This window comes from Gouania willdenowi, unplaced genomic scaffold (assembly GCF_900634775.1).
Source record: "Gouania willdenowi unplaced genomic scaffold, fGouWil2.1 scaffold_16_arrow_ctg1, whole genome shotgun sequence".
Classification (NCBI taxonomy): domain Eukaryota; kingdom Metazoa; phylum Chordata; class Actinopteri; order Blenniiformes; family Gobiesocidae; genus Gouania; species Gouania willdenowi.
This window is the reverse complement of record NW_021144920.1, coordinates 12453-26105: the sequence shown is the minus strand read 5'-3', so window position 1 is coordinate 26105 and position 13653 is coordinate 12453. Positions and strand designations below refer to the sequence as shown.

Sequence of the window (13653 nt, the reverse complement as noted above, 5' to 3'; positions counted from 1 at the left end):
ACACGGATTAATTTAATTTCACTGACTAAATTTGCTTATTCAATTCATTTATTAAAATATTTCATTATATAATTATACCGTAAATTTAATCATTTTAGTATTTTTTATGGCAACTGAATGCTGGTACAAAAATACATTTTACTGCACATTGTACAATCCAAGACAAAGCATAGAGATGCACCGTGCTATAGGACAATTTTTGGCCAAAACTAAGACCAGAAACTGAAAGAATTAATTTTGTCATTATTAGTAACATTGCATTTATGGCTATGCATGTGTACTAAACTCACTAAAATTATAGGTTAATGATGTGGATTTTCTTTTACAGAGGACAATCACAGAATTGCACCCCTACATGTTCGCAAACACCTCGTTCCGCAGAGACCGACAGCGGGGGAACCACCATGGTGGATTTGGAGGACCTGGACTCTTGTCCAGGCTTGTCATTGATCGAGATGTTACCATGAGTGACAGCTCTCAGGACAGCAGTTCTCAGCCAAGATAGTAAGTGTTGACTTTCATTAAATGTTGTCTTTCTAAGAATGGCATGGTATTCCTGAAACAACATTCAATTCATACATTGTAAATGAAAAAGTAGCTTAGTAATATAATTAATTACAATTAATAGTTGTGCTGCGCTCGAGCCAATGTGAATAAGACGTGCTTTTTCAAATTTTGGTTCACAGTTGGAGATGGTCCCACATGTTTTAACCCAGACATTTAATTGTCACAATGTTGTTTCTTACTACAGCATCTATTTATAAAGCAAGGTGTGTGTGTCTCAAATATGTCTGTGGATAAGTAGGGCTATATAAAATACATTTTTGAAATGTAGTTTTTTTAGAAATTTTTATCATTTCTTAAAGAAAATATTAGTTTTTAACTGATGTGAGGAAACAAAATAAATACTGGAAAATAAAAAAACTCATAATAAACAAAAATGTCTGTCAAAAATAAAATAAGATACAATAAAAGGTAGATATAAGTTGTAGTGACATGGATTATTCTGAGTGCTCCTTTTTAATTATTTAGAGGTCATATAAATATGTATGAGAACAGCATTAATGTCACTATATTTCCTCTCAGGCATCAATGGTTTACTGAATCTGATCAGGTTTAATGATTACGTTTTGATCAACTTAGTTTAAATGAACCTAATTCAAATTGGATTAGAATTAGATATAACTGTGCAGTATTCTTCAGAGACCAGATAGCAGCAGATGACAGAAGGCTCATTACAACCAGAAAAGACTTTCCATGAAAACCCACAATCCTTAGAACTGTTTGGTCACTTGCCTTTTGCTCTTGTACAGAAATCATCATCATTAGTATTATTTTGTCTTGTTCAGCAATCCTTATGGGAGAGAATTTTGCAAAGGAGACGGTCGTATGGACAGAGATTGGCGACAAGGCAAAGGTGGAGGTGGCAGAGGAGGAGGGAGAGGAGCTTTCAGAGGAGGAACTAGAAGCCGAACAGGCTGGTTCAAAATCACGGTGTGTAAGCTCACACTCACACTCACATCTGGTTAATCTGCTTTGTGATTGGTCTAACAGGATCCCCATTTGTTTGCCTTGTCAACAGATTCCTCACGGCAAAAAGTATGACAAGAAGTGGTTAGTGCCAGCTCTACAGGACATCTGCTCCATCCCTTACACTCCTATTCAGGTGAGTGTTGGCAGGATTTGATCATTTACTAATAAGTGATTGAGATAAAAAGATGTTGTTTATCACTTGAGATGTATGGAGGAAATGCCTTTGCTTTATCATTGTATTTATCATCCTTTGTATACGTTGATTATTACAGTGAGTTTGAACACTTTTTCCTTTATTTTATTTACTTGTGATAATCACTAATACTTTTTATATCTCTAACAATCACCTAAATGCTATGTTTTAATTGCATTTTTTCTATTTACTAGTATCATGACGACCACAATAACGTTCATTTCTACGTTGATGATTTCACTACTGCCAGTGCCCTGCGCAAGTGTTCTCGCAAGGTCACAGACTGTGATGGCTATAAGGTACGTTTGTGGTGACAACTGGAAACACAAACTCACTTCTATGAGAACTTTGTGTTATCTGTTATCAGCCTTGAGCTCACGTACACCTGCCTTTATGAGAAATGTTTTTTTATTACTTTTTTCATGCAAATGGCTTGAAAACTGAGCTTCAGGATCTTCAGTTTGAAAACACCAATTACAAATGTTTCTGAATACTTAAAAATGACCAAGGATTTCTTAGAAAACTACAGTCAAAACCACCAACTGGGTCTCAGTGTTTATCCAGTGCATCTCACAGTGAACAATGTTTACTGATAAATGTATTCTTTGCATTTAGTGAATTGTTTGCTAAATGTTCTCACAGGCTCTACATTACTGTTTTCACTCATTAGTTTGTGATGTTTTTTTTTCTTGACTGATGTTCCTCAAGGTGGCGCTACACATCAAGCGCAGTGATCCCCCCAACTTCCTCTTCCCTAATCTGAAGGTTGAAGAATTGGAGCATCTGAAGGTCAGTGATAACAAATCATCCAGGGGGTCAGTGTGGACATTGTGGAGGAGTTCAAATACCTGGGAGTGAATTTCACCCTGATGTGAATTTGATCTACTAATAGTTTATTTGTTTAGTTAAATGTGTTAAATTTGGTGTGACACAATTAGGGTTGCAAAGAGGTGGAAGATTTCCAGTAAATGTTCAAAGGAATTTAAGATTGGGAATATTCTAAAATAGAAACTTTTCATGGGAATTATGTTTAGGAATTTACTGGACATTTTGAGTTATTTTAAATAATAATACCATAGCCAAATGTTAACATCCATACAAAATAGTACATACAATAGTACATCTTGTTTTTTAGGACTTGCAGAAAGTAGTATGTTAGCATTAATTGGTCAAAGTTGTTGTCTGTTAATGGTTAAATAGTTAACTATGAGCATCCCTGATTTAAAAGAATGTTTTTGAACTGTTTTAAAGATGTTTTTTCTTCTCTTTTCTAGCAATGCATGTCAAAACGTTTTGATGGCTCACAGCAAGCTTTGGATCTGACCAGTATTCACACAGACCCAGGTAACCACACCACCTCTTTTGGCATTAGATTATTCACAATGTTGGCCACTTCCTTTGACATCTCAAAGAAAACACCTTTTATTGGGGATGTGTTGTTTTATTGGGGATTGTGTTTTTTAAAACACAATCTAAATGGCATGTGTTACTGGGTTAACAGGCTGGAAGCACCAGGTGATACTTTTATATACAGTTTACATTTTTGTGGTTAGAATTATTATTCATTGATTACAGTTGGTTTCATAATGTATTATTATTATTATTATTATTATTTTTTCTTAAAATGTTTTAAATCTTCTGAATTGTGTTGTTCATGATGAAATATTACCTTGTGGATTCTTTCATAAGTGGACGTGAATGTTGAAACTTTTATGTTTACTTTGAAACAGACTTGGTCTCACAGGATATTAAAGTGGCTTTAAACAGGAAAACAAACATGGAGGCCGTCATTAAGATCATTGAAGAAAACATTCCTCAGGTAACGGTCGTACGACAATCAGCAACAATCTGTGTATCTTCATATACTGTGGATACTTTAAAAGTTAGATCATCAAAGTGAAGTCGAGACCTAATGAAATCAATGTTTTCTTTGCAGTTGACAAGCTTGAATCTCAGTCACAACTGCATCCAGAGACTGGATGAACTCAGCGAGCTTGTGACCAAAGTGCCTCATCTGAAGGCCCTGAACCTTTCACACAACGACGTGAGACTGGCCGCTCCAAGGCTTTCATTGTCATGTTTGTGTAGTAGTGTTGAAGGTTCATGTGTTGACGCCTACCGGCTTCCTGTTTGTTCCTCAGCTGAAAAGCGAACATGAGCTGGACAAGTTGAAGGGGCTGAAACTGGTGGAGCTGTGGCTGGTCAGAAACCCTCTCTGTGACCTTTTCAAAGACCCATCTTCATACGTCAGGTCAGTTTTCTTGATCCAAAATTGATGTTTTGATGATTTCTTTAACGAAGGCAGTTTCTACTAATCCAACGTCTTATATCTGAGTTTCCCACAGCATGCAACCAACGTGTGTCAAACCTGCTGTTGTGTGTTTTTGTTCCTAATGAATAACTGAATTTTCCCACAGTTGATGGAGAACTTGTAAACAAAGGAAAACCCAACAATGTCCAAATTGAGAAAAGTGCTTTGTGTATGGCTGTGTTAAATCACAGGGTCTAACAATGCACTTAAAATGTACTTGATATTTTTTTCACCAAGACTCTGTTTTGTTTTTGAGTGACAGTGACTCGTTGGTTGCCCTGCATCTTCACCAGAGTGGGGAGGAGTTAAGACCAGACTGGTGGTAACCACCTCTCCCAGTAGCGCATCACTTCTCTCTTTAGAAAAAACCGTTTGTTTGGCAGTTTTCAGCTCAAACTGGTAGACCGTGTTTGTGTATATGTTGCTTTGCTACGTCAAATCTGTGTGTATCACCAAAATGGGGCAGAGGGTGAGTATACCTGCTGGTAAGTACACTCCAGGGTGGGCATTCAGGTGAACGTGGGACATGGTCATGTATGTTAGCGTATATTCAACAATGAGGAAGATGAATTCTCATACTAATTTCTCTGCTTTTCAATTTTGTTTCCATACCAGTGCTGTGTGCCAGAAGTTTCCCCAGCTTCTGAAGTTGGTAGGTCTACTCACTCATTCATTCATCAGCAGTTTATGGTCACTCAGTCTTCATTTCTACCAGCATAGTTTTGATACTAGAGGACCTTAGTGTTTAACGTCATTTTGTCAATTATCAGTTGTGTTAAAGCTGCTGGGAACAATAATTATCTATCAGATAAAAGACATGGTGTAGGCCTCCATAGATCTATGACTCAAAGATCAATTGCACGACAAAATAATAGAAAGGAAATTGCAGCTTGAAAGTTTGTTCTGAGTTTTGTGCATTGCATTGTGGGATGTGGAGTCCCATAGATGGAAGGATAGAGGTGTTCTTAATTCTTATCATGATTTCTCATTTGTCCCTAAAAACTCTGTCAAATAGACTTCTCAACACAATTCTGGTGTTTTCACAGACTGAACGTTGTGGCAAAACAGTGGTAGAAGTGTATTTTGGGGCTTACACAGAAAGTTCTATATATCCAGCTGAAATTGATTGCCTCACGTAGTGATGTGATGTCACGGGGACAAACCAGAACATAAATGGAGTCAAACCACCACTGTCTTCCTTGTCTGTGGGAAGAACGCAAGAAATCCTGATAAGATGAAATCAACTTCCAAGCAACAATTTCAACCTTTTACATTTAGAGTGATCTAACATATATTAATCTAAGGTCTACAGTATGTCTTTATCTGATTTAAAAAATAAAAAGATCATATCTAGCAGCTATAAGTACAGTATATTGTACTTGTTTACAAGATGTAAAATCTTCAAATAATTAAGTAGTTTTGTTTCCCCCAAATATTTATTTATTTATTTTTCAGAGACGATGCAATCAACATAATTACAATAAAGGTTTACAGCTGATGTGACGCATAAAGAGCTTCTAGCTAATGCTAATTCACAGCTCATGTCCCTGATTGGGCCTTTTTACACAATTTACAATAATAAAATACATTAATACAACATTTGTATAAAACTTTTTACAATCACACACATACACACACGATCCCACATACATTCACACAGACTCAGTGTTATTTACTTTGGTTTGTTTTCAGCCAAGACTAAACCCTAGAAGTGAACATTTTAAACTCAGATATGGTTTTAAATTCTGTGGATAATGAGTTCCACAGCTTCAGACCTGAGTATGATGTACCAGTCACTATATATTTATTATTACTGGTTCATTTAGTTTGAGTTTTTTTATCCACTTGGACCAACCAGATTAGTTCAGAGGTCACAGATTGGCTTTGTTCTGGTACCTTGAGTTTAGTTTGTGTTTTGGTCCAGTGGTTTTTAAGGATAATGTTATGGCCAGTGTCAGTCGTGTTTCAAATAACACCAGATAATCACCAAATGAACTGATGTTTTCCAACTTGTACTAAACTGTGTATTGTCCCTCATCAGGATGGAAATGACCTCCCCCCACACATTGGCTTTGATGTGGAAACACCCACCACTCTCCCACCTTGCAAGGTTAGTCAGTGTGATGCTGAATTGTCTGTGTCTGTTGTGTTCAAAACGTCACTTGTCAAAGTACAAGAATATAGAAGCCACTATATTTTTAGATTCAAGCCTTTTCTGTAATGAACGTCTCATTTCTCCTGCTAAATGTTGACCATGTGATCACACAGGGAAGCTGCTTTGGCTCTGATGACGCTAAAGTCTACATTCAGCGCTTTTTGCAACAGTGAGTTTCTAACACTTTTCTCTATGTCGCTTCACAGCGTTTCTAACAATAAGTAGGAAATGACATCAGTGATTGGTGTTGATATGCAGAGTGTGTTTTGTTTGTTTCACAGGTACTACAGTGTGTACGACTCTGGAGACAGACAGTCACTGCTGGGGGCCTACCATGATGAGGCATTATTATCACTAACAACACCGTACAACGTCCAGAATCCATCAAGGTAAGGACACACACACACACACACAGAGGTGTATAACTTTGATTAAATGGCTACGTTTTCTTTGAGTGGTGCTGATTTTTTTGTTCTGGCTTTGTTTTTCAGGAGCGGTCTGAGAGAATATTTCAAAGACAGTAGAAACCTGAAGAGGACCAAAGACTCCAGTAAGTTCTCCTGAAGTGAACGTATGACTTGTAATGATTAGGGTTGGGTACCGAAACCTGGAACAAGTGTGGGACCAGTTCCCATGGAAACGCTAGTAACCGGGTCCAATAAGAACAAAGATTTTGGTGTCACACATTACTTGATACACATGACGTCGGTGCCGCTGCTCAGATCATTGATCAATGGCCTCATTTTTAACCGTAGCACATGCACAAAACATGGCCTAAAAGAAGGTGCATGACATTATCCTCCATAAATAAATGAATGTGTGGGAAACCCTGATGTGAATTTGATCTAATAATAGTTTATTTGTTTAGTTAAATGTGTTAAATTTGGCTCTGGAAATAAAAGGGCATTTTGAGATTTTGAAGTTAGTTTAAAGTAATGATTTAGCACCAGAAGCGTTGAAAAAGTAGCGAGTAGTAACCGATACCCAACCCTAGTAATGATGGAGCCCACCTGATGTTTGTCTTGTTTTCACCTGCCCTAGCGATGCGTTTCCATCTGCTAAAGCACAAACGGCTGAATGTGGTGGCGCTCCTCAACGAGCTGCCAAAAACTCAGCATGACATCACCTCTTTCACCGTGGACGTAAACGCCTACACAGTGAGTTCACGTCTGATCTGCCACACACTGAGTTACATCATTTGTGTTGTTCACACTCAGCCAAACTGCTTTGTTTTCACAGAATACGCTGCTGTCATTCACAGTGGGCGGAGTCTTCAAAGAAGGTCAGTATCTTAGTCGTCATGGTTTTAAGAAGATCCACTGCAACTCATCTGTTGCTCACTAACGCTTTCCTGGGTTTTTTGTGGTTTTTCAGTTGTTGTAGATGATAAATCTAAAGAATCTACAAGGGCCTTCTCCAGAGTTTTCATCACAGTTCCAGCAGTGAATTCTGGGTAGGTTACACACTTAAAACCAAAGTGCTGATTGGCAGCTGTAGCTTCAGATAATGCTTGCCTCCACTAGTATGACTGGAATGAACAAACGGTTGCATGTTCAATTTCATGTCAGTAAATACTGTTTCACCACGTGTGTTTTCTGTGTATTCCTATATTTACCTAATGTATGTTTATTTGTCCATAAAAGAAAATGATAAACCATAATGCTTTTACACAACAACCATTGTTATTGTAGAGATTACTAGGGATGGGCACCTTTCACATTTAAACCGATACTTGGTACTCGTAAATCAGTATCGGTACTCAACGATACCACTTTTCAGTACTTTTGTGCAGTAATAAATATTAAATAATATAATCTCAAAATATTCCAATTTACCATATTTATTTCTCATATCAATAATTATAATAATAATGATAATTATAACAAACAACTTTTAACAAATATATCAAACCAACATCTGTTTGTATTGTAGCACAATATAATCAGGGTTGGGGTCAATTATAATTGTAATTGCTTATTTGATAATTACAATTATGCCATAATTATAATTGTAATTTTAAAAGATCTCTTGCTGTCATAATCATGATTATATTGTAATTGAGTTCAGATAATTGACTATTTAATTGTAATTGCCATGAAAATTCTATCAAAATTGTCAATTATAGTTTAATGCTAAACTGATAAACCATGTTACAGTTCTATATGTACAGTTCTACACATATGTAGGTAACAATATGTTTGGTGTGGCCCTATAACACTGTAATATTAACACCATAGAAAGTCTCTAACCTTTGAACCCTGTGGTCCTCGTTCATACTTGAACAGTTTGTGCATCATCAACGACCAGCTCTTCATCAGAATGGCTACAACGGAGCAGATCAGCAGAGCTTTTGTGGCGCCTGCCCCGACCCCTTCCTCCAGCCCAGTGCCCACCCTCACTGCCCCACAGCAGGAGATGCTCAGCACCTTCTCCCTGAAGTCAGGCATGAAGCTGGAATGGTCCCTGAAGTAGGTGTCCTCTCCTAATGCCGTCTACCAGACTGGGATGAATGTCACAGCTCACTGGTAAACACTGTCTGTGTGTTGCAGGTGTCTGCAGGATAACGAGTGGGACTTGAACAAAGCAGCACAAATCTTCACTCAGTTAAAGGTGACACGACTCTAAACAATCCACGTCATGGTTTAAATGTGCTGATGTCTAAAGTAGCAACTGTTTCTGTTTCAGACGGCGGGAAAGATCCCAGACGTGGCGTTCCTAAAGTAAATCGTTGAAGAAAGAAAAACAGTCTTTGTATTTTTGTATAGAATAAAGTTAAAGTGAACTCATATGAACCGTTTCATCAGATATTTGACCTGAATACTGTTGGGTCGTGAGTCTTTTAGTTACATTAGTTCATTGACCCCCTACAGAAACCACAGCTTGCTTTATTGGTAATAAAATCACATTGTTAGTGAGATAATTGTGTTCATTCTTTCTGTACCCACTCCAGTTCAGGTTGTTTTCTACCATTACAATACATGTAAAACCCTGTTTTTTATTTATTCCATGCTGAGTGGATCTAGTTAAACTACTGGTCAACAATAGGGGTGTGAAAAAAAAATGATTTCACAGTATATTGAGATTTTTTTGGGTGCTGATTTTAAATAGATTTATTTATTTATTTAATTAATATTTTTGTGTATTTGTGCAATATTTCAGTGGTTACAATGCTTTCAATTTGTTGCAATGGTTACTTGATTTTATGATGGCAGTGTGTAATACCTGCAATATTTATGTATTCACAGACATTTTATTTTCATATAATCTGTTCAGATCAGTGTTTAAACTGATACAATAGGAGAAATTATTTGTTCTTATTTTTGTGCATTATCAGTAACTCAGGGTGATTTATCATTAATGTTCTCACTTACAGTTGTTACAATGCCGTCATTATGTTGTCATGGTTACTTTGAGACTTCTACACAGTAGTTTTAGTGAAAAGAAACTTGTTGCACTTTATGTTATGATGTCAGTGTGTAACACTGTATTTTCTTTTTTTCAGTGAAAATGTGTAAAAACACTAATAATAAATAATAAAAAGGAGATTTTGAAGCAAATAGTTTTGACTCAATTCATCCTCTGACTGATCAATATCTACTGATGAACATATACAGCAACTTGATTTTTCATCTCTACGTTTAATTTTGATATTAACTGGGTAGAATATCGTGATAATATCGTATCGTATTGCAACATCCTTGCCAATACTCACCCCTAGTCAACAACAGACTCCTATGATGGTTTGTCATTTACAGTGTTTCCCCAAACTGTTCACAGTCCCGTACCCCTTCAGACATTTAACCTGAATCCATGTACCCCCCACCACTGCACACTTGAAAAACACTGCATTCCATTATGTTTTTTAACCATGGGGTCATGACCCCATGTGGGGTCGCCTGGAATTCAAATGGGGTCCTCTAAAATGTCTAATAATTTATTATAATAGAAAAATACTGATTAAATATGCGTTTTTAAGATTTTTTTATTTTTATTTTTTTAATTCAAATTATAACACCATATACAAAACAATCTTAGACGACAGTATAAATAAAAATCTAGTTGAAATGAAATAAGTATAAAAATAGCATAAACGGTATAAGGATATCTGAGCTGGTGCATCTTGTCACTTTGAGCACTAATCCTGGCAACAACAAACATTATCAAACGCTAATTGGAGAAAGAAAAAAATGATAATAAAATGGAGTCACAACACAAAAAAGGTTGGGAACCACTGATGTAATGTCACATACAATGTAGCCTTACAGTGACATCTGTCTCTGAATTTGACCTATCCTGTTGAGAATAACATATTAATAATAATTAAAACATTTTTGCTGAGATTGTTCACTGTCACCACTAGAGGGTCGTCTGACATCGGCTAATGTGTCATTTGTGCCAATGCATGGAGGCTCCTGACTGCTGCTCTATTTATATTCTTGTTTCTAATTTTTATTTTTATTCATGTACCCCCCCATGACAGTTTGCGTACCCCTGGGGGTACCTGTACCCCACTTTGGGAACCTAGGATTTACAGTTAATGAAACACAGACTGAATCAGACAAAAAGTGATGTTATGGGTTTTATTCACTGGTTTAAAAACTATAGCTGTAAATTCTTCAAAATAAATGTTGCTGTTTAAAGTTGACATTTTTTAAAGCCTGCTGCCAATGGAATATAGAGCAGTAGAAACATGCTCTGGAAGAAGTTTTGTCCTAAACGGCCTCCCATACTTTTGCAACACTTTTTTTTATTTTTTATTTTTATTTTTACAAACAATACATACAATACATATACATTTTAAATCAGGGTACAATAATACACTCTGGCACTTGCTGGAGAAGTAAACAAAAAATAAACAATAAAGAAAGAAAGAAAATGTATATATGCTTAATAGACAAAAGGAAAAGGGCACATACAAGGCAATGGCATCTTAAAAGAACAAGGACATTTTAATTTCTTTATACATTTTGGATGCTTTTTTTGGTATGTTTGATTAATTTAAGAGACTTGAAGTAGGTAGTGAACCAAATAATAAACACATTACACACAGGAGTAGTCTTTGCATTTACAAGTATGAATAAAATATTTATTAAAATAACATTTATAACATCAGAGATACGTGAGTCCAAATTGTCCATGAAATAAATGATGTCTTTAGAAGAAAAGGTGGTACATTGATTTTTAGAGACAGTCAGCTGTGAATGTCAGTTCAAAAACATTAGTCTTTACAGAACTAAAAAATAAATGTTCAATTGTTTCTGTGGAGGATGAGTGCAGGGTTCAGTGTCAAAATTGAACCTTTTATGCACAAAATCATTAACAGGTTATAAGCCAGAAATAATTTTAAAATGTGTTTCTTTAACTTTTGGGGCAATAGGGTAAGATTAGTAAAAAGAAAAAGGTTTGTGTTTAAATGAGTTTTCTAGGTCATGTCTAATATTTCTATTAAAATGACAAAACATTTGTTTATTGAAATTTGGGTAACAATTTAGTTGTTCTATTTTTTATCAACAAGAATAACTTGATCAATAGTTAAAGTAGGCGGTGAGGTTATGATAAGCAAGCATAATGTTCTGAATGAGTCTGAGAAAAGGAATGGGAACTGCATTACAGACCTTGTTGTAGCCATTAAGAGAAATCTGTACATTATACTTGATAATGAAAGCCTCATATGATAAAAAGAGACCATCAGGGTGAAACACGTCATATAGAAAACAAACGCCATTTTTCTACCAATCACTTTTAAACAGAGATTTCTTGTTAACAGTCACAGCTCGATTATTCTACAACACTGAGTTATGGAGGTAAAATTGTGAGAGAAAAGCAGTTTCTCATAGTTAAGCGCTTGTTTGTGAAATGCTGCTAATTTTAAGGGTAACCTGGATGTTTCAAAATCACATTTAAGCAGCCATTAGTCACACCCTTATGATATCTGTGGCTGGTGTCACGTACTGAGTTTACCTCTGTACTGAGATTATGACCCTAACCTAATCCAATAAACAAATAAAACACATGTCAGTTCACTTTGAAAACAAATATATATATATATAATTATTATTTTTATTATTTGAGATTATTATTATTGTTAGTTGTGAACTCCTGGGTACAGACTCATGGGAACAGACTTGAATAACAGACTTGCAGAGTGCACAAGCGCCGACTTCACATACTTGTTGTTTTGGGACAAAGTAAACTTCCTGACATTGTTGTGTGGAGTATGTGCGCTCCACTGCAGACATCAAAGAAAATAATATGTATCATTGAGATGATGTCATTGTTTTAAATATTAATTATTCTGTATGTTTTTATGTATAACAACAATAATAAAATATTTTATATCAAAATAAGGTATGAATTCTTACTTAATAATTAGAGTTTTCAGGTATTGAATTCAATTCATTATAATTGTTAAAAAAAAATAATGATAATAAAAATAAGCTAAAAAACTAATAAATAATTCCGTATAAATTTTGGAAATACTTTAGGCCTACAAACATCAATAATAATAATAATAATAATAATAATAATAATAATAATAATAATAATAATAATAATAATATTAAAGTTGTTAAGATTGTATATATCTTACTCTATGTGACTGTATTGTAAAAGTTGAGTGTTATAACACATGTTCTCCCCTTGAGGGCGCTCTCGTACTGTATAGTGTTTAACATGTGTTCAGAGAATAAAGTGTATCCTCAGAGAGGACGTTGATGATCAGACCTGATATAAGTGTCGTTCATGTTCACACATAAAGGACTCCTTTAAGCTCAAACACCTTAACAAAAGTCATTCTACGTTTTAAATAAGGATTTTTAATTCTCAATAATTACATGTTTCCATCGAACTATTTAAAAGGTTGAAACCTTGCTATTTAAAAATCATTAGAAATTTATGTTTTGAGTAAATTCCGATTTATTTTGTTTTTTATTTGATGTTTTGATGTTTGGTTTTTGATTGTCAATGTTGTGTATTGTGTTTTAATCCATTTTTGGTCCTTTTTGTCTTTATTTTAAATTAACAATTGAAAACACCATAAAACAGTCGCATATTTACATGTGTACTATTAATATATTTATTTATTTTAATTTTTTTAATGATTTTTTTTCTATTTAATCTATCTATCTATATATATATATATATATTCAAATCTGTTTTGAAAAAATCATATATATGAGCTCTGAGACAAAGCACAGGGCAAAGGTTGTTCTAGTTTATAAGGTTTAAACTCATTTTATTTTTGTGGGGACATACGGCCCCATCTATAAACAAAACCTCAAAAACACTGTCAGAGTGAACAGAACCAGACCTCCACTATCTGACCTGTGTCCATAGATCTGAGAGACCTGCTGGGTTCATACCTGACTAACATCTCACTGATGTATTCTGGACCAAACCCATTCACACATTTATACACCAGCATCACAACTTTAAAGTCTATTCTGAGGCTGACTGGGAGCC

At 35.3% G+C, this 13653-nt stretch overlaps 1 protein-coding gene across 1 annotated transcript; it reads left to right on the top strand.

Moving 5' to 3' along the window:
* The first annotated feature begins 355 nt into the window (after positions 1 to 355).
* LOC114458717 (nuclear RNA export factor 1-like) lies at positions 356 to 9107 on the top strand. The gene is made up of 20 exons (XM_028441121.1): positions 356 to 504; positions 1350 to 1494; positions 1583 to 1666; positions 1921 to 2025; positions 2435 to 2515; positions 3001 to 3070; positions 3457 to 3545; positions 3663 to 3770; positions 3868 to 3977; positions 4653 to 4689; positions 6079 to 6147; positions 6306 to 6361; positions 6474 to 6581; positions 6684 to 6742; positions 7234 to 7349; positions 7432 to 7474; positions 7567 to 7645; positions 8478 to 8660; positions 8742 to 8802; positions 8878 to 9107. Exons 1-20 carry the CDS (start codon positions 356 to 358, stop codon positions 8914 to 8916), a joined length of 1791 nt encoding a protein of 596 aa, XP_028296922.1. The 3' UTR covers positions 8917 to 9107.
* The last annotated feature ends 4546 nt before the right edge of the window (positions 9108 to 13653 follow it).